We start from the raw sequence: 22,772 nt of genomic DNA, 5'->3' as shown, positions 1-22,772 counted from the left end.
AAAGTCTCGCTAAACATCCAATCATTAATCAGACTTTATTCTGAAATTAATTATCAATGTTATTAAATGCTGCTTTCAAACAGATTCTTCGACGCATAATTTCATTCATCAGGGATCGAGCTATCGATTTCTTGTGTATCGAATGAATATGTCGATGCAATGTAAGCTTTGCTTAGATCATTATGCATATATACAAACTTTTTAGTTTTCAGTCAAATTTCTGGATTTGAAGTTTTATAGTTTTTAAATTTGCAGATTTTTTAGGCTACAAATTTTATAGTTTCTGAATCTTCAAGTTATCAAATTTCCAAGGGAATAAAATTTCTCAAAATCCCTAGATTCTCTATTCTATTTTTCTCAAAATCCCTAGAGTTCCTATTCTATTTTTCTCAAAATCCATAAATTCCCTATTCTATTCCTCTCAAAATCCCTAGATTCCCTATTCTATTCTTCTCAAAATCCCTAGAGTCCCTATTCTATTCTTCTCAAAATCCCTAGATTCCCTAGTTTATTCTTCTCAAAATCCCTGGAGTCCCTATTCTATTCTTCTCAAAATCCCTAGAGTCCCTATTTTATTTTTCTCAAAATCCCTAGAGTTCCTATTCTATTTTTCTCAAAATCCATAAATTCCCTATTCTATTCCTCTCAAAATCCCTAGAGTCCCTATTCTATTTTTCTCAAAATCCCTAGATTCCCCATTCTATTCTTCTCAAAATCCCTAAATTCCCTATTCTATTATTCTCAAAATCCCCGAATTCCCTATTCTATTCCTCTCAAAATCCCTAGATTCCCAGAATTCCTACTATGTCCCTAGATGCCCAAAGCTTACAACCCCAAATACCTACATCCCTTTCTAAGATTCCAAATTCCTACCTTCCCAAATTCTCATGTTCCAACTTCCCACATCCCCCAAAACACTAAATTCCCTATATCTGTTAATCTCTACATTTATTAAACGGAAATAAACTCTCGAATTCATCACAAATCCAGGATCAATTATAGAAAGAATTTTATTATTAAACTAATCATAATATTGTATCGATACGCATTTCGCGATGTGGATTTTGAATAGAAACACTCGATAAAAATAATCTCGTTCGTTATACGGTGCACGGAATAACGAGAGCCGCCATTAAAACGCGGAGGGACAACGGTGTAGCCAGTATGGCGTTTTTATTCAATGTTTTCGATTGTTGGACGCGTTTGACCGGAAATAATGGGAATTTAGTGAACGATCCCCGGCGACAAAACGAAAGAAAATAAAAGAGTAATTACGGTATTCGATGGTGAAAAAAAAAATATTACGCGGCCGTGTTTTCGAACGAGAGTTCGATTGGAAATCGAAATGTGTAAAATCGATGATGAGTATTATTCAGAAAACGTTCCCTTCATTTTGCTGTTTGTTTCTTGCCGACGGTTTTTTTCGATCAGATTTCGCACGAATGTTTTCGACGACGGAAATATCATTCGCGTTAAGCGTAGCTTAACGTGACCGGAAAATGTAGCTGCACGCTGAAAGCGTTTGTGGAAACGCATTGAAAGCGTTTGTCGCGAAACTCGGGCCTGAAATCGAGGCAAATTGTGACGGGGATAGCGGCCGCTAAAAAATGTAGCTCGAATTTGAACGCCAAATAAAATAACTCTGTTTTTCTGCTTAGTTGAACGCGGTTCTACCGACCGTTCGGTTAACACGATTTCACGCGGAGATATTCGACGGTGTTGTTCCGTCCACGGTTTTTAACGTTTAATGAAATTTTTTATGCCGCCTGCTGATGTCGCATTAAATCAATCTCGAAAGGTTTCCAGAAACTTTTGGACAGGTTTCAGGATTTTCTATTTTCTATACTGTAAAATTTGTAATTTTTAAGCACCCGTGTTGCATTTGTATTGGAAGTGAAATTGTTTTTGTTGTATTCAAATTCTTATAGTTTGAGTTAATTATTGAACGGACACGCTAAGTGTCTAATTAGGAACACCAGTAATTTCCCTTGACTGAACATGTTCGCTAGTAATTACCCCGACATCAATCAGTCCGATATTAAGGGGTAGTTATGTACCTCATGACGTGTTGTGTTATTGCTGCATATATTATGGAAACTGTATTTAAAAGTCATTACCATTTGATATTCTTCTTTTAGTTATGAAACATGATGTACTGAGTAACCTGAATGGGGTTGTAGAAAAATTTTTAAATTCGTACATTCTGAAGTTTAAAAGATTTTACATTCAGAAATTTCTTAATTTTCACAAATTTCCTGTACTACTTTCTGTACAAACTTTTCATTTTTTAACTTAAAAAGTTCCTCACTTTCTGTATTAATAAACTTCTAAATTTTTAACACGTCAGAAATTCATAAATTTTTATATATATTACATTTGTAACATTAATACTTAATAGAGAGTATATATTTTACCTTCCCAAAGTTTATAACGGACTCTGCAATATTATTAAAAAATATGACTTTAACGTTGATTAACAGAATCCAGAAATCATTAAGTAGCTTAACGTGATTTAAATCTCCTGTAATGTAATTACTTAACATTTCTGAACAGACTTCCTAAAACAGAAAAGCGCGACAATTGGCACAGGTCACAGACGAAAACGGGATCCTAAATTAGACGAGTCACCGATATATTTTTACTTGCATTTAACCCAATTATCAAGAAATCGATTCGAACAGTAAAAGATAAATACTCGTACATATTTCAAAGAAATCACAGAGCAGATTGCTGAGTACGAGGTGCGATCATTAAGTTAAATCACGTATCAAGTTCCAAGTATCAGGTTTCAGGTATCAAGTACCAGATTTCAGTTATTAAGTATCGAGTTCCAAGTGTCAGGTTTCAGGTACCGGGTTTCAGGTATCAAATATCAAGTTCCATGTATCAAATATCAAGTTTCAAGTTTCAAATATCAAGTCTGGTCGTTCGAAGTGAAATTTATTTAGATACAGTCCACTTATACTCGTTGAGAATCTAATGATTCGCGTCGTTTAATCGTCACTTAATATTGCTGACGCTGCGACGCGCATACACTTAGTTCTTAACCCCTTGCCTTATGATTTATCAGGTGCGTCAGTCGGAACTAACTGATCACAGCTACAATATTAAAACAGAGAAGAAAAGTTGAAGTGTTATGTCAATTTTGTATTCGGCAATCCTTGACCGTGCAAATTATAATTGGACTTAAACTCCAAATTGAAGCGTATTCAAAATTCGAGTAAGATTTGTCACGTTTGAAGCGTGCATGTGTGGGTTGAGTGCGTCATGAGTATCTTGAGTGCGTCATCTGTAGCTTGACTGCGTCACCTATAACTTGAGTGCGTCACTTATAGCCTGAGTGTCTTACTTGGAGCTGAAGTGCGTCATGTGTAGGTTCAGTGCGTCAGGTGTAGATTCAGTGCGTCCTATGTAGCCTGAGTGCGTCATGAGTAGCTTGAGTGCCACATTTCTAACTTGAGTGCGTCCTGTGTCTGTAGAGTGCGTCATTTCTAACTTGAGTGCATCATGTGTCTATTGAGTGCGTCATGTATCTGTAACTTGGATGCGTCATCTGCAACTTGACTGCGTCCTTTGTAGCTTGAGTGCCTCTTTTATAATTTGAGTGCGTCATTTATAACTTGAGTGCGTCACTTGTGACTTGAGTGCGTCATATATGATTTAAGTGCAGTCCACTTATATTCTCCAATTAATCATCTAATAATTCACGTTATTCAATCGTCACTTACTGCTGCGACAGTCATACAAAAACAAACCCCCATATCAATCACACCTACGATAAATTAATGCACACCGTCTGCATACATTACTTGGCATTAGTAGCGAGAACTTTCATTATAAAGCTACAAAGCCCTTGATTGGATAGAAGTTTGCAAATTTTCACCAAGCTGTTCGGCAAAGGTTTACCCGTTTAATATTATACATATGGTATAATGAGCATTCGTTGCCGAACACAGCTCGCGAAATTTTAATAAAATCCGTATGCGTGTTACAATTTTCAACGGTTGTGGAACTTCGAAACAAAAGCTTACAACCGCTGTTATTTCGAAACTGCACGATTTCCGTGCGTAAACGACGTACAGCCATTTAGGATATTTTTATTTATTATCGCGTTGCGGATCGTTTTTATTTCGGGTAGAAAATACAAGTTTGATAAATCGTTCGCTTTTTAGTCTAATTAGAAGACTACAAATAATGCTGTATTTGCAAAATTTATTCAGACTTACGATTAATAATCGTCAAATTATTTTGCTTTTTTTTAATATTAATCTACACGTAATTTAAAAGTGAAATAAATAGAAAGAATTAATAATTAAAGTAGATACAAAAGGTCTACCGATGTATAACGTACGCGTAATTAAAAAGTAAAATAGAAACAAAAATTCATAATTAAAGTAGAAATGGAATCTACTGGCAAGCATGTGTAATGTAAAAATAAAATAGGAATAAGAAATTTATAATTGAAGTAGAAATAAAAAATCTACTGACTCGTGAAACGTATGAAACTTAAAAATAAAATGGAAATAAAAATTAATAATTAAAATAGAAATTTAATATACAAGATTGAAGTGGAAATAAAAAACAGAAACTTCAAATAGAAATAAAAAATAGAAATTTCAAGTGAAAAACTAAGTCAGTTCATCTTCTTGCAGTAATTATCGCACCCCATCCTCTCGTACTTCGCAGCAAAAGTGCATCGAAGTTCCACTACAGAAACTGCACCCGAAACCTGTCACATGAAATACATGAAATTCGAAAGCATAAATTGTTGCACAAATAATCGGATTTCCGTACCATTAAAAATAATGAAAAGAAAGTGAATATTGGTGAAACGTAGTGAAAAATATTACGTTCGATTCACTCGTATCGCGACGGGACAAAGCGAATATTTAAATATCGTAGCAGTTTTTTTCTGGAAAGGAGAAACGTTCAGACGTCAGCAACAGTTCGTTCGGGGACAATCAACAGTTTCAACGAGAATCGATAACGAACAAGTTGGTCGTCAGCTGCCGGATACTTAATGAGATTCGCGGGAGTCCTTTAAATTATCCAAAGACGGCGTCGTTCCGTGTCGCGGTATGAAAACGCGAGGAATTAATTAACGCGTTGCTATCCCATTCTAAAAACCACGGTTTCGAAGCGTCTCCACGTTCCGTTTTGTAGCCGGGTATAATAATCGCTACGAAATTAATGAGGTCGTTAGTCAGACCGATGCTAAACACGAGATACGGATTGTACACGTGGGACACGACTGCCTCGATTTTCTGCGAGATGAGTTAATCTTGCGAATGATCACGCGTTAATTGAGCAGCGTGCAGTTAATTGAAATTCCGCCACATATTTTTTTTCAAAAAATAAGGATACGCAAAATCGGTGTCGTACACTTCACGACTTAATTAACTATATGTGTTTTTCAATGGTATGCCTAGTACATCACAAGTGCATCATGTGCGTCGTGAGTGCGTCATGTTCTTCACTGATGCGTCACGAGTACGTTACGCGCGTTTCTGGTGCGTCACGAGTGCGTCATGTTCATCACTGGTGCGTCGGGTGCATCACGAGTGCGTCACTGATGCGTCACGAGTGCGTCATGGTATGCTTTCTGCGTCATTCGTGCGTCATGTTCATCACTGGTGCGTCAGGACAGCGTCATATGCGTCACCGGTGCGTCAGGTTCATCGCTGGTGCGTCACGAGTGCGTCATCTGCGTCAGTGGTGCGTCATATTCATCACTGGTGCGTCACGAGTGCTTCATCTGCGTCAGTGGTGCGTCATGGGTGCATCATGTTCATCACTGGTGCGTCACGAGTGCGTCATATTTATCACTAGTGCGTCGGGAGTGCTTCATTTGCGTCACGGTTGCGTCATCTGTGTCAGTGGTGCGTCATGGGTGCGTCATTTTCATCGCTGGTGCGTCACGAGTGCGTCATATTTATCACTAGTGCGTCAGGAGTGCTTCATATGCGTCACGGGTGCGTCACAAGCGCGTCATATGCGTCACTGGTGCGTTGTGGGTGCGTCATGTTCCTCACGAGTGCGTCACCGATGCGTCACGAGTGCGTCATGAATGTATCTGGTGCGTTACGAGTCCGTAAAAAAGTTCGTGCGTATTTCACCGGGTATTACAATAAAAATTAATGAAAAAGCCGATAACCAGAAATGGGAGTTTTCAATCAAACGTTCAATCAAAACGGTTATAAAATACGCGAGATTGCTATTATTTGATCGTTGTAACGTTTGCGTAGAAGTTAATGAACAGAAACTGCGAGAAGTCGAACGCAAAAACGGACGCCTATAAATAATGACCAGATATCGCGTAACAATCGCGGTTTCCGTTCCACCGGAAACTGATGAAATAACCGTGTATCATATTTCATACATGAATCGTCAGTCAAATCACGTCCGGCGATAAACTGTATCCGTTACGTTCTTCTGTTTCAGGCAATGAAGATGAGCAAAGTGGGCAACCAGACCAATTCGCAGGACCCACAGGCGGTGAATTCCCGAGTTTTCGTCGGGAATCTAAACACGTTTCAGTGCAGCAAAACCGATGTGGAGCGAATGTTTCAGCGGTACGGCCGTCTGGCAGGTAGGTCTCTCTCCCCGTGAAATCACATAAACGAAATCCACCGGATCAGCTTCTCCGGCCGCGTTTTAGAGATTCTTTCGTATTCTGGTAAAATGCCACGAACGTCAGACGTCAGATTTTTGGACGATGAAACGCGATAGACAGGGAAAATGAGCGACAAAGCTGGGCCATTTCTTTCCTTATAGACTACTTATTTTCGAATCACCGGATCAAACGTTTTTATCGCCTACTATCACGGATTTATTTTATTAAACCATACATTTTACACCGGTTGTTTTTAGTTGCAACTTTCACCTGTTCTTGTGGACATTTCACATTTATTACTTCGGGGATTTTTGCTTGCAATGGTTATTTAGATGAATAATTGTCGTTTGCAAGGTTCATTCAGGTGTATAGTTCTTATTTGTCTTTATGGACTCGAATGAGCTTTTTACGTGTGCAATCACGAGTATGCGAATTATTTTCTTTTGGGTATATCACGAGTACGTCATTGGTACGTTACGAGTGCGTCATGTATGTCACGAATGCGTCATGACATTGTAGGGGGTGAAAGCAACTGTAAAAGTGATATGAAGAATGGATCACTCATGACAATGTTATTTGCAACCTTGATGATTTTAAAATAGGCATTATTATCTTATCTATTCAGTAAAGCAACACCATCCATTCTATAACATAGTAATAAAGATCGTTCACCTCCGCAAAGGAAGATGCATGCAAGAAAAGATAACGGTAAAATTAGAACTTAGAAAACCAAGGTTGAACGAACGTTATCCGGGGACGGAATAAACGCGAATCGTATTATCCGAAACGAATTACAAAACGTGTGTAAAATAACGAGGGGGCTTATTTGGGTTCCCGGGTAAAATCGAGGAAAAGAGTGGCTAGTTACAAACTGGTCGAAAGTTGAGCGGATTCAAAGATCGAGTCGGATAACAGGGGCAAACTCGTGGCTGTTATCCGGTATAAAAAGCATGGGAGCTTTGGTTACGGGGGGACGAGAAAAATAGCGAGTTGGAAATAGGATTTTCTCGATACGCTTCGTCCTTGGTAACCCAATTTGTGCCGTGATAGCTCCTTGACCTTCGATATCCCGATTGGATATCCGTCTCTAGTTTCACGAAGACCCCCACGATGACTCGGTTGCTTTCATTGTAGCACTAACTTCGTTTGGGAAACGTACTTTATTGCCAGCAACTAAACCCGGTATCGGCTTTCGAGGGGTGGGGGGTGAACGATAATAAATTGGGGCTACGAAGATTGCGTCCGCCACTGAATTCGATTTGGATTAGGAACTTTCGTTACGGGGAAACGTTTCTGTGAAATCGTTGTTGTTGCCTGTAATTAGATACTGTTCTTCGATCAAGATTTATGGACATTTTTAGATACCTATTTCGAACTACACCCCCTTCGTAAACCATACCTTTTATCGTTCGATTCTGGTTATTTTTATTGCAACTGCAACACCTAAACTTTCAACCTCTGACTCAAGTAACAGAAGGAAGTAAAGTAATCTTATACCTCCTTGTATTTTTCTGAAGTATAATGGGGATGGTAACATTTTCATACTGACTGTTAATATCAAACATATAAATGTTTAACATTAATGACATAATCTTCAAAGTTTGCCATTTTATCCAACATACTTCGACAAATATTATACAAAAATTTTGAATAATAAAATGACTAACATGATTTTGAAAATTAATAATTACCATCGATCCACTTTATAAAATTGCAAGAGATTAATTCACAATTTGGATACTTTAAGAGTTTTTCAAGTATCAAACTTTAGGTATCAGGTTTCTTGCATCACGTATCAAGCTTTAGGTATCAGGTTTCAGCTATCACGTATCAAGTTCCTAGTATCAGGTTTCAGGTACTAAGTATCAATTCCAAGTATCAGGTTTCGGGTATCAAGTATCAGGTTTCAGTAATTAAGTACCAAGTTCCAAGTGTCAGGTTTCAGGTATCGGGTTTCAGGTATCAAATATCAAGTTCCATGTATCAAATATCAAGTTTCAAGTTTCAAATATCAAGTCTGGTCGTTCGAAGTGAAATTTATTTAGATACAGTCCACTTGTACTCGTTGGGAGTCTAATGATTCGCGTCATTTAATCGTCACTTAATATTGCTGACGCTGCGACGCGCATACACTTAGTTCTTAACCCCTCGTCTTATGATTTATCAGGTGCGTCAGTCGGAACTAACTGATCACAGCTACAATATTAAAACAGTGAAGAAAAGTTGAAGTGTTATGTCAATTTTGTATTCGGCAATCCTTGACCGTGCAAATTATAATTGGACTTAAACTCCAAATTGAAGCGTATTCAAAATTCGAGTAAGATTTGTCACGTTTGAAGCGTGCATGTGTGGGTTGAGTGCGTCATGAGTATCTTGAGTGCGTCATCTATAGCTTGACTGCGTCACCTATAACTTGAGTGCGTCACTTATAGCCTGAGTGTCTCACTTGGAGCTTAAGTGCGTCATGTGTAGGTTCATTGCGTCCTATGTAGCTTGAGTGCGTCATCTGTAATTTGAGTGCGTCATATGTGATTTAAGTGCCAATACAGTCCACCTATATTCACCAATTGATCATCTAATGATTCACGTCATTCAATTGTCACTTACTACTGCGACCCTTTACTTCGAAAAATATCATACAAAAATTTTAAATAACGAAATGACTAACATAATTGTGAAAATTAATATTTTCCATCGACCCAGTTTATAAAATTGCAAAAGTTTAATTCACATACACTTTGCATATGCAAAATTATAAAATTACCACAATTAATATTCATCCGAAAATTGTAAGCTTTTATTAATATTTATTGCAAAATTACGTGATAATATGAATTGTAAAAATGTTAGCCGACATACGTTGAATAGAATAATACGATGAAGTTACCACGAAGTTAAACCGCATCCAGTTGTTTGACGAGCAACAGCAGGATCGCGCTGTTAATAAAAGTGTGACACTTTTACTGTTGGCTGTAGTTCCGTGGAAACTCGGTCTTACTTATACGAATTTCGAGTTTCTTGAAGTCTGTTGCGTACAGCTGTCACTGCTGCGCGAACGCGATCCATGTTTGGTGTTTCTGAAGCTGGTGAAATTAAAGCGCAGTCTATGACGTAGTTTCCGTCCAAGTTGCGCAATGCTTCTCGCGTTACGTATCTAATGAAAACTTTCCGCATTAAATTCGAATAATCCTATCGATCTGACACCTCGACTAACATTGGCATAAAATCGTTTTATGTTTCGCCTTCAATTTCACTGCTTTCATCTTATGCTTTAGCTTTACGCTTTTACGATCTGAAAGGGTTTGGAGTCATTTTTGTAATGGGATAGACAGGGTTGTTGAAATTTGTGTTTGTGTATTTGGGAGTGTAGGGATTTGGGGATGTAGGAATTTGGGGATGTGAGGATTTGTGGATGCAAGGATTGGTTTATCTAGAAATTTGAGAATGTAAAAACTTAGGAGTCCCAAAATCTGCAAATTAGAAATTTATAAATTGCCAATAGATTCGTTAAACATAAATAATTACAGAAAGTGGTCCATAGATGTGTACCTGCAAAATTTCACCTTGTAACAATTTCCAAACAAAGAATATATAAATCTAACCTTGCAAATTTAATTTTGCATATGGAAGAGACTACAAATTAACAAAAGTACAAGCATCGTTACATGGAAATTTACAGCTGTACCAAAAATGATTTGTTAATACAAAATGTTAAAGTTATGATATACTAATGTAACAGGAGTCCCAGTTGTATACGACAGTACCATTTCAATTATGATTACTCCACCGTTCAAAGGATTCAGTTACTTCGGAATAGTATTTTGGAACCGCATTTACAAGGAAATTATCGTAGTACCTCGTTCGAAAATTTCCGCTCTGTGGAAAGCGAGCTAGAATCCTCTTTGAGCGAATTACCGTCTGTCTGACATCACGTTGACCTTATCTACTTGACCGAGTGGTTTTACGGTTTCCTTCCCCTTTTTTTGGGCTTAAAGAACTCTTTCCTTCCGCTCTAATTTCAAATTGATGGTTCTTTTTCCCTCGAAAATTGCTTAAATTCGATTCGACCATCTCCCGTAACAATCTTTACCTTATTATACCTCCTTAACTTCTGTAACTCTCGATTAATCATCTCTTTTCTTTTAAAAACCATTGCTCTCTTCTTGTTCGATTTTTCAGCTTAAAATAAATATTTTCTATCTAAAGCCTTAATGCCCAAATACTTGTCCCTGAATCTACAATTCTCTAGACAGTTACGTCCTTCGCAGCTAATTAATTAATGAATTGTAATTTAATTACAATGTTAGTGCAAGTAATGAAAAATGTTAATACAAGTGAAGAACAATATTCCTACGGACTAAGACAAATATTAGGCACAGTTTCCATTTAATCCACGATTGTACACATTACACTACTCGTTAGACTTGTTATCAAAATTTAATTACGATGGAAATATGTTTTATCACATTCGTGCACTAGTGTACGTCACGAAGTGCGTCATAAATGCGTCTCGAGTGCGTCACAAGTGCATCATGAATGCATCTCGACTGCATCACATATGCGTCAGAGGTGCGTCACTGTTCAATCCACAGTGCGTCACAGGTGCGTCACCAGTGTGCCACTGTTGCGTGTCTAGTGCGTCCAGAGTGCGTCGTAAGTATATTCGGTGCGTCACGTGTGCGTCACGGGTATATTTGGTGCGTCATCCGTGCGTCATATGTGAATTGGGTGCGTCGCGAGTGCGTCGTGTGTTTCTAGTGCGTCACGAGTGCGTCATATGTGACTCTGGTGCGTCAAGAGTTCGCCATTTGTATGTCTCGTGCGTCACGAGTGCGTCATGTGTGTATTGGATGCGTCACGAGTGCGTCGCGTGCGTTTTTGGTGCGTCACCCGTGCGTCATGTGTGAATTAAGTGCGTCACGGGTGCGTCGTGTGTGTTTCTAGTGCGTCACGAGTGCGTCATATATGACTCTGGTGCGTCAAGAGTTCGCCATTTGTATGTCTCGTGCGTCACGAGTGCGTCATGTGTGTATTGGATGCGTCACGAGTGCGTCGCGTGCGTTTTTGGTGCGTCACCCGTGCGTCATGTGTGAATTAAGTGCGTCACGGGTGCGTCGTGTGTGTTTCTAGTGCGTCACGAGTGCGTCATATATGACTCTGGTGCGTCAAGAGTTCGCCATTTGTATGTCTCGTGCGTCACGAGTGCGTCATGTGTGTATTGGATGCGTCACGAATGCGTCATGTGCGTTTCTAGTGCGTCACGAGTGCGTCATATGTGGCTCTGGTGCGTCAAGAGTGCGTCATGTGTGTCTCTGGTGCGTCTCGAGCGGGTCATATGTATCTTCGGTGCGTCACGAATGCGTCACGATATCACAAAAAAATTGGCCGATATCATTTCAATAAATTTCATCAAATTTTTCATAAGAACTCAAATTGTCAGAAGAATACGTCCCCAAAGCATTAACACGCCTCCCCTATCAGAAATCTGCAGCTAGTTTAATTTTTATCGAATCAATAATTGGCCAGGTCCCGCCCCATTACGGGCAAACATCGTGCCCGATTAACCGGAAATACCGGCTGCAACTCGTTCAAACTGTTCTTTCCGCAATCGCGATCCTCCTTTCGTCTTGCTTCCACGGGAAAATCGAGAGATCCGTTCACGAACTTGGGAATAAAATTAAACGGCTGTCCGGCACCGGCTCCGACGACACTCCATAGAATCGGGAACTTCCGGTCGGATCCGGGCAATCTGCGGCGTACAGCTGTCAACGTGGCACCGTTACAATGGCCGTCTGTGTGCTGGTTCGCGGTGCCGACCGTCTTATCTCGCCGGATCGAGAAAGCTCCTTTTAATTCCACGAAAAGGACTCAAGTTCAGGACAAAGTTTCGCGCAGCCGCATTGTGCCCGGACGCATTTATTGTCTCGTCGCTTTATCGAGGACGACGTTGAAAGTAAGCTGTTTATCGGACGCTTCCAGACACCGTTTGTCCTCGGCGCCGTCAGTTTCCACGGGGTCGAGGAGCTTTCTGCACCTCGGAATTCAAACACGCTCAGAGCCAGGTATCTGCCAGTCCAATTGGACGCTGGACATTGAACGTGTTGCTTCCGATAATACCGCACTTTGTTCGCCAGTTAAATTGTTTCGAATTATCGATTAAACTTCTTCCAAACTATCAGATTATATTCGAATGACTGGATAGCTTCAGATGGGATCACTTGAGTCTGAGTTGAGATGATGTGTGGATTTGGTCATATGGGAACTTGAGATGTAGATTTGGGTAAAGTCTGATTTGGAGTATAGCTGCTTGGGTTTATAGTGATTTAGGGGTACAGACATTTGGATGTGTAGAAATTTTGCCGGATTGCAATTTGCATATATTGAGGTTTGGTCATGTGGGAATTTGGTCATATGGGAATTTGGTCATGTGTGGATTTGGTCATATGGGAATTTGGTCATGTGTGGATTTCGTCATATGTGGATTTGGTCATATGGGAATTTGGTCATGTGTGGATTTGGTCATATGGAAATTTGGTCATATGGGAATTTGGTCATATGGGAATTTGGTCATATAGGAATTTGGTCATATGGGAATTTGGTCATGTGTGGATTGGTCATATGGAAATTTGGTCATGTGTGGATTTGGTCATGTGTGGATTTGGTCATATGGAAATTTGGTCATATGGGAATTTGGTCATATGGGAATTTGGTCACGTGAGAATTTGGTCATGTGTGGATTTGGTCATATGGAAATTTGGTCATATGGGAATTTGGTCATATGGGAATTTGGTCATATGGAAATTTGGTCATATGGGAATTTGGTCATATGAGAATTTGGTCATATGGGAATTTGGTCATATGGGAATTTGGTCATGTGTGGATTTGGTCATATGGGAATTTGGTCATATGTGGATTTGGTCATATGGGAATTTGATCATATGGAAATTTAATCATATGGGAATTTGGTCATATGGGAATTTAGTCATGTGGGAACTTGAGATGTAGATTTGCGTAAAGTCTGATTTGGAGAATGGCTACTTGGGTTTATAGCGATTTGAGGATATAGAGATTTGGGGGTGTACAACTTTGAACAGGTTAGAATTTACAGACATTCAGATTTAGCCATATAGCAATTTGGACATGTGGGGGTTTAGCTACATACAGATTTGGACAAGTTGTGATTTTAAAACCTAAAGATTTGGACACGTCTAGCTTTGTGGATGTAGAGATTTGGTTATATAGCCATTTCGGGATATAGGAATTTAGGTTTATAGAGAAGTGATCATGTTGGAATTTTGAAATGTAGAGATTTGGTTATCTAGCGACATGGATATGTGGACATGTTGGCACATGATTCGGAGACGTCAAGTTCAGCTTTTAGGTATCTGAAGGTTTGATCAAATAGCGTTTTAAGGATGCAAGGATTTGAGTACACAGAGATTCGCAAACGTTAGTATTTGGTGATATAGAGGTTTGCTCTGTAGCGACCAAGAAACATAGGGATTTGGGTATATAGAAGTTCGTACTTGTTAGCAGTTCAGGATGTAGGGATTTGAACACGTTGGGAATTGGTGCTGTAAATATTTGATCATACAGCGATTTAGGGATGTAAGGATTTGTATACATAGAGATTTGGACACGTTGGGATTTGGGGGTGTAGAGAGTTGATCATACAACGATTTGGTGATGCAGGGATGTGTGAATAGAAAGATTTGGACATGTTACAAACATGCAAATTTGGACATATTGTTATGTGGTTATATAGATGTGGATATGTTATTTGGAGATACAAAGATTTGGACAAATTGTTATTTACTGACATAGAGATGTGGACATGTCATGTGGATATGTGGATACAGAAATGTGGACATACAAGTATGTTTTACTGACATAGAGATGTGGACATGTCATGTGGATATGTGGATACAGAAATGTGGACATACAAGTATCTCATCACATACTGACACATACAGAGACCCAAATATACTTCAGAATACGGTGATTTGTACATAAAAAAGTTTGAAAATATATTTGAACAACTTGAGTACCTAAAGATCCAATTAACATTTCAATTTAAATATTATAAAAGAACCTAAAGAAACGGATGAACCATGGGATCCTGGAATCATGAAGGAGGTAAAACATTTGAAGAAAAAGAAACTTCATCCCCTGGAGTAAGAGCAAATTAAATGTTTGCATCAACAGAATAAAACAGCCCGAAGCTGAAGAATCAGTTCGCTCTATCAGACATGTCTCCTCCCCGCTCCATACTGTTCCCGCAACTTCCATAAAAGTTTCAGACTCTCCTCGCCGCAACGACAATTCGCAATCTCTCTTCGACGACTGTTTTGTGCTGGAACACGGTGAAGCGAAGCAAGAGAAGAGGACCTCTTCGTGTTCTTATTGGGAAGAGGCGCGAGGCTTCGAGTCAAGGGAAACGTGAAATTGGAAAAGGTTCAGCTTGTCAGATAGACCAGCTAGCTATCGAGGAATGTCGGACCACGGTGACAGCTGTTTGAGGCAGATTGCAGAAATCGAGTCGAGTATTTTGCAACCACCGTCCGAAAATCGTCTGACAAAAACAGGGACACACTTGGAACTTTGAGAACGTGGAGTATCCTGTTTTAGTAGACAATTATCCAATGATTTGGAGGATCTCTGACTACTACAAATTGATAGAATCTTGCTGGTTTTAAATTGACAGCAAAATAAGTTCTCTCTAATAAGATACTTCATAGGTATCCCTTGAACGTCCTAACTTGGTACCCAACTTCAAAAATTAATTTCTCGGAAAGTACAAAAGATAGGGAAGATGTATTAATACTGGTTTGTAGAGCAAAGTCTACTCTTTAATTTCGTGTATCGTGTTTCGTGATCGAAGACAAAATGGCGACATAGGAGCTAAAATAGCAAAGTACTACACTTCATACGAATCTCTGGATGTCCTACCTTGATAGCTAACTTTGAAATTGATTTTCTCGAAAAGTAGTAAAGATATCAAAAATGTGTTAAGAACCATTTTTATAGACCAATGCCTAGTCTATAATTTGAGCCATCGTGAAGTACAAACAGAAACAAAATGGCGGAACAGGAGCTAAAATAGCAAAGTACTACACTTCATAAAAACCCCTAGATGCTTAACCTTGATGGCTAACTTTGAAATTGTTTTTCTCGAAAAGTACTAAAGATATCAAAAATGTGTTAAGAACAATTTTTATAGAGCAGTATCTAATCTATAATTTGAGCCATCGCGATGCACGACCGGAAACAAAATGGCGGAACAGGAGCCAGAACAGCAAGCTGTCCTCTTTTCATAAATGCTGTCGTCACATAATGAGGGACACAAATGTTAAATTTGTCAGAAGAGTAAATTGATAAAAAATATTAACAAACGTATAAACAATGAAGACACAAGAAGAGCTTTTCTGCCATTATCCTTTCAGGTCAGCGTATCACGCGGTCGACGTTTTTTGCCGTATTTCCTCTTTTCTTTTTCCCTGCCTCTTTTTTCCATCGACCAGCACATGACACGGCTGGGGGTCATCGATTCCGTGGGCAGTCTGCGTAGCAAGTCGGCAGATACGTTCATTTTAACGTTGCAGTGGTCGTCTGTAATCTGTGTACCCGTAATAACTTTTGCGTGGTTAGCAGCTGACCATGCATGGAATTCATTATGCTGAAACAAATATGTAAATCTCCATATATTCCTGCCACGGTTATATACATATATGGGCAGCGGGTGTGCACGCCACGGACGCGGATATATTTCGTACAGAATGTGTCCACCCCCTCTCGAAACGGACAGTGATGGTCCGGGGGAAAAAAAAACTTATCTGACCACGCCAGTTGCGTGGAACATGTTAATATTGCCGAAGGTTGAAAATTTCGAGGATGTTGTACGTCGATCGTACGGTTCACGTGCGGCATATCGATACTGTTTGATTGCTATAATTCTGTGGACGTTGCATCTGTTTAACCTTCCGATTGCGTTATATCGCTGTTGAGAGATGAACTTCATTTTCATTCGTATTTGGTCTCCCTGAGGATTCAGGCGTGGTGTGAGGATTCAGGTCCTGTTATTGTTAAGTTTTGATTTGGGAATTTGGGAGTTGGGCAATTTGGAACTTGAGGATTTTGGGACTTTTGGAGTTTGGAGGGATGGAGTTTGGGGTGGTGGTAAATTTGAGCGTTTAGGGGTTTGAGATTTTGGAACTTTAGGAGTTTAGGGGTGTGACAGTTTAAGACTTTAGGAATTTGGGGGCTTGGGATTTTGGGACTTTAGGTAATTAGGGGTATGCAAGTTTGGGACTTTAGATAATTAGGGGGATGTTTGGGATTTTAGGAAATTAGGGGGATGCAAGTTTGAGATTTAGGTAATTAGGAGGATGCAAGTTTGGGACTTTAGGAATTTAGGGGCTTGGATTCTTGGGATCTTAGGAATTTAGGGGTATGCAAGTTTGGGACTTCAGGAGCTTTGGAGTTTTTTAATTTTACCCTTGAAATTTTAGAATTTCATAAAATAGTGACCTTGAAATCTTGTAACCTTGAAACATGTGAACCTAAAGAACTTAAAATTTTGCGTTTGTTGAAACTCCAAAAATTTGACCTTGAAAACTTGCTATCCTTGCAACCTCAAAACCTTGACACTGAAATCTTGTCACATTTACAAACCCTGTTACCTGTAACCTTGCAATCTCTCAATCTTGTAACCTTATTATCCTGTAACCTTCTAACCTTGAAACCATATAATCCTGTAACCGTATAATCTTGAAACCCTGTACCCAAACCTGGATGCCACAAAACCTCAAGGCTTGCAATATTTATGACCAGTACATCATTAGTGCTCAACTTTGAAACAAGATCTTCTCAAATCCCAAAAATAATGAAACCAACCATCTTATGTACTTTTCCAATCCACATCATTAATAAAACCTTAACCTCTTCTCGTGCTTTAACGAGTCTCACGCACTTAAGCTCCAAGTGAGACACTCAGGCTATAAGTGACGCACTCAAGTTATAGATGACGCAGTCAAGCTACAGATGACGCACTCAAGATACTCATGACGCACTCAACCCACACATGCACGCTTCAAACGTGACAAATCGTACTCGAATTTTGAATACGCTTCAATTTGGAGTTTAAGTCCAATTATAATTTGCACGGTCAAGGATTGCCGAATACAAAATTGACATAACACTTCAACTTTTCTTCTCTGTTTTAATATTGTAGCTGTGATCAGTTAGTTCCGACTGACGCACCTGATAAATCATAAGGCAAGGGGTTAAGAACTAAGTGTATGCGCGTCGCAGCGTCAACAATATTAAGTGACGATTAAACGACGCGAATCATTAGATTCCCAACGAGTATAAGTGGACTGTATCTAAATAAATTTCACTTCGAACGACCAGACTTGATATTTGAAACTTGAAACTTGATATTTGATACAGGAAACTTGATATTTGATACCTGAAACCCGATACCTGAAACCTGACACTTGAAACTTGATACTTAATAACTGAAATCTGATACTTGATACCTGAAACCTGATATCTGGAACTTGATACGTGATACCTGAAACCTGATATCTGGAACTTGATGCGTGATACCTGTAACTTGATACTTAAAGCTTGATACGTGATACCTGAAACCTGATACCTAAAGTTTAAAGGGGTTAATTTTTCCTCAAATAAATTAATGTAATTGCAAATTAATGAATTTCGTTATCATAACACACACAACTCAATACGTTTCCAATCCACATAATTATCAAGACCTTAATTTTTCTTCAAATTAAATATAATTACAAATGAACAAATTCCGTTATCTTAATATGAATTCCACATAAAAGTCATTGCTACCAGAACAAAAGAAACGTTCTTGAAAGCGGATGACGAGATCAACAGGAGGCACGATTTCTCGCTCATCAAAATTCATAGAAACAATTTTAATTAAAGATTTGCTCTCTGCCCGTCGAGTCGGGGTTTCCGTTTCGAAGAAAGACGAAAAGAACGGGGGTTTGGCTGGGTATATTGGAACGTCATGATCGTTTGTTGTTTCAGGAATATCCATGCACAAAGGCTATGCATTCGTGCAATTCACAAATCCCTTTGATGCTCGAAGCGCCTGCCTCGGCGAAGATGGCCGCACCGTACTTAGCCAGATACTCGGTAAGTAATTTTCTCCGGTGTTGAAACCTTAATAACTCGCTCTCCTCTACACGTGTATGCTCATTTAAAGATTAATCGTCCCTGTATCTCTCTTTATCAATTAATTATTGACCAAACGATTACTCGCGTTCGTTCCAACGACGATATCTTTAATCCTCGGGCTTTAAACGGACCAAAACTCTGAAGGCTTCTTTGAAGCCCCGATGCGTTCTGAAATTTTAATGCACCGGTTGGGAGCCTACGACCCGGTCTCGCGAAATTCACTTCGCGCGAGAGTCGTGCAAAAATTGTTTGCAAAGCTTGGTATTTTGGGGCTCTAACAGGTTTTGGGGTTTTTTTAAGTTTGTTAGGAATTTTTTTGGAGATTTTGTTTCGGAGGGAAATTTTGGGAAACTGAATTATTATTTAAATTTTTAATTGAGCTCTTGATTTGGGGGAAGGTTAATTAAGAGGCTTTGAGATCTTTGATAGTGGCGTTTTGCAAGGATTTGTACATTTTGGACGATTTTTCGTTCAGCTTTAATTCAATATGTGAATTTTGCAGTAGAATTTTGAATAATCAATTAAGTTCTTGATTTGATGGCAAATTAATTGTCAATTTATTGAACTCTTCGCAATTACAATTTTGCAAGAAACTGTTAATTTTCAATGATTTTGTTTCTTGTTCCAAACCGTGAATTTGGTACAGGTTTTCAAATAATTAATTAAGTTCTCGATTTGACGTCTGATTAATTACGGATTAATTTTGAACGAAATTCCCTTTAATTACGAATCAAATTGTAATTGTTCAATGAATGATATTCTGATTGATAATTAAAGTAGTAGTAAATTTACACGTCATACTCTTAATCCTCATTAATTAGTAACATTCGACTGTTTATATTTAAATAAATAAACCAGTGATTCTCGAGTTTCAAGCAAACTAAAATTAAATTTAAATGAACGTACTTGAAATATGAATCTTCCGAAGAAATCGTGGTAACAATAATTTTTTCAAATCATTTAAAAATCCTTGTAGATTCACTTGTTTAATTACAAGATCGAATTTATAGTCTATCGTTATTCGATAACTGCGGTTCGAAATTGACCCATAAACGCATTGAATACCAGCTGCGAATCGGCTTATTACCTTTGCGTTCATTGCGGTCCGTTCAATTAACCACTTACCCGTTAATATCATCAATTTTTCCTTCATTATCACGATTTTACTGCAATAAAAAAACTGGCCATTTGTCCTGCGGGTTGCATATCAACTATCCCTTGAATATTGCCGAAAATGAGTTTCAAATTTGATCAATAATCAAGATAATATATTATAACAAAATTGAATAATATTACCTGTAGCTTATTCATTATAAGGCCTTAAAAAATTTTATGAGTCAATGAAATGTTAGCTGACTTTTTCTAATTTCATTTGGTAGATGTAGTATTTTAGAGTAATTTATATTTGTTATTTAATAACCTTGTTACATTTAATAGTTAGTGATACTATTGCTTTAATAATTAATAACCTTCTTATATTCCAAAATTAATACATGTTACATACGATACATATGTTATATTTATTAATTGTCATGTGTTATATATGTTACATACGTTGCATTTATTAATTGTCATAAGTTACATATGTTACATATGTTATGTTGGTTAATTGTCATGTGTTACATATGTCACATACGTTACATTTATTAACTGTCATATGTTACATATATTACATATGTTATATTCATTAATTGTCATATGTTACATGTGTCATATACGTTACATTCATTAATTGTCATAAGTTACATATATTACATATGTTATATTCATTAATTGTCATATGTTACATGTGTCACATACGTTACATTCATTAATTGTCATATGTTACATGTGTCATATACGTTACATTCATTAATTGTCATAAGTTACATATATTACATATGTTATATTCATTAATTGTCATATGTTACATGTGTCACATACGTTACATTCATTAATTGTCATATGTTACACGTGTCACATACGTTACATTTATTAATTGTCATGTGTTACATATGTTACATACGTTACATTGATTAACTGTCATATGTTACATGTATTACATATGTTATATTCATTAATTGTCATATGTTACATGTGTCACATACGTTACATTCATTAATTGTCATATGTTACATGTGTCACATACGTTGCATTTATTAATTGTCATGTGTACACGTGTCACATACGTTACATTTATTAACTGTCATATGTTACATATATTACGTATGTTATATTCATTAATTGTCATGTGTTACATGTGTCACATACGTCACATTGATTAATTGTCATAATTTACATATGTTACATACAACCATTGATAAATATTACATACGTTCACATATCTTACATATAACAATAAATAAATGTTACATATATTACATATAACAATTAATAACATCGTTTCATAAAATAATTAACACTATCCCCCTAAAAACAAATAACAATAACATACAAAAGTCCAGATCCTTCTTACATAAAAAAGTTCCTCTCAAAGCACATAAAAATTCGTATCAAACCAGCATCGAACGTTCGAAAAATACGTATCCAATTTGCTCTCCGATAGTTCGTAACTGTCGATCGGATGTTTGCAAAACAGCCATTTTTTTCTCCGTCGTGTTTACCTTGTATCGGCTGGTTCCTCCTCCAGTCAGAAATGGAACGAACAAATCGTTAAAAGCGAAACATCGTCGACTTCCAGCCATTAGTTTCGAACTTCCTCCCGTGGGGAATCTGACTCGAGACAGAGGTGCGTTAGCTCGAGAGCATTTAGCAAATTCGAGCAACTTCCGGAGGAATCGGCTTTTCTTCCGGCATTGTTACGAGTTTCCATGATTTCTAACTGCTAAAATATATCTTTTTTTACCTCGCATATTTTCTGGAAACTTAGCTTCTCACATTTTCTTTAACTGTTATTCCAGAATTTACATAAAGTTCTCTCAAAAATTAATTCTTCAAAAATATTGCCAGGCGGGACATTAGTGTTAAATTTAAATATTTTGTCTGATAAGATAAAAAATGATTTACGAAGAAGTTTGAAGAAACTTAAAAAATACTAAAAAGTTTGATAACTGAGAGAAGAGGAATTTTATGAATTCAGAAATATAGAAAATGAGGCAAAAATTCCTAATTTCCAGAGTATTCAATCTTTACTTAACGTGGAATCTCCGTCTTAAATTTTCTTAAAATGAAATTAAAAACTGTCCAAAGCGTCTTTAAACCGTGTCGCAAAATCGGCTCTATATCCTCGATCCAGCAGTAAAACACAAGAATCCATTGAGAGTAACTTCATCGTTGAACGGCTATTTAAGCGCAACTTTCCAGATACATCAAAGCTAACTCGGTCTCAAAATAAAAGCCAATAAAACCCCTCGTCTAAAGCAAACTCGAATCGACTCTGTTCCCCTCTGGGCGAGCTACGTCTTTCAGCTTCTGAAAAGAGCTTTATCCCCGAAAAGAAACTCGCGCATTAATCAAAGACAGAACTTCATAAGTTCAACACTCTCGTTTCGTTGTAGAACGCTGTTAACGTGTTGATCGTTGTAATAAATAATACATCTCTACGTAGTTACAACTCTCTGAAACTTTCATTCACTCTGCTATAACTTAACTAACGCATTGTAATAGTCTAAATATGTCCTTCAAGGTAGTAAGAAGTATAACAGTTTATACAAGTTGTTTCATAATTAGTGTAAGTCCTTGAAATGGTAGCTGACGTGATTCTGAATAAGATTTCCCTTTGCAGAAATGGGGTTTGAAGCTTCGTTTTTGAATTATTGAGGAAAAGCACGGACCAATCAGAGCGCGAGGATTATTACGCGTTGGATTATTGTGCGTTGGATTACTACGCGTTGAATATCCACGCGCTGGATTACTACGCGTTGGATATCCACACGCTGGATTACTACGCGTTGGATTACTACGCGTTGGATTACTACGCGTTGGATTATTACGCGTTGGACTACTACGC

The 22,772-nt window shown here is 38.0% G+C and overlaps 1 protein-coding gene across 8 annotated transcripts in view; it reads left to right on the top strand.

Annotated features, from left to right (window-relative positions):
* LOC100881697 (uncharacterized) overlaps positions 1-22,772 on the top strand; it is a 497,276-nt gene that overhangs the window by 324,275 nt on the left and 150,229 nt on the right. For 7 of the 8 annotated variants that reach the window (XM_076535024.1, XM_076535021.1, XM_076535020.1 and 4 more), the window contains 2 exons: positions 6,442-6,589; positions 18,674-18,781. In XM_076535024.1, coding sequence (XP_076391139.1) covers positions 6,445-6,589; positions 18,674-18,781 — 253 coding nt within the window. In that variant the 5' untranslated portion in view covers positions 6,442-6,444. The remainder of the gene's footprint in view (positions 1-6,441; positions 6,590-18,673; positions 18,782-22,772) is intronic. The other variant, XM_076535026.1, reaches the window with a different exon arrangement.

The sequence above is a fragment of the Megachile rotundata genome, chromosome 8, assembly GCF_050947335.1.
Source record: "Megachile rotundata isolate GNS110a chromosome 8, iyMegRotu1, whole genome shotgun sequence".
In the NCBI taxonomy this organism is placed as follows: domain Eukaryota; kingdom Metazoa; phylum Arthropoda; class Insecta; order Hymenoptera; family Megachilidae; genus Megachile; species Megachile rotundata.
Note: the sequence above shows the minus strand (reverse complement) of the source record. Positions and strands in the feature narration are given on the sequence as shown.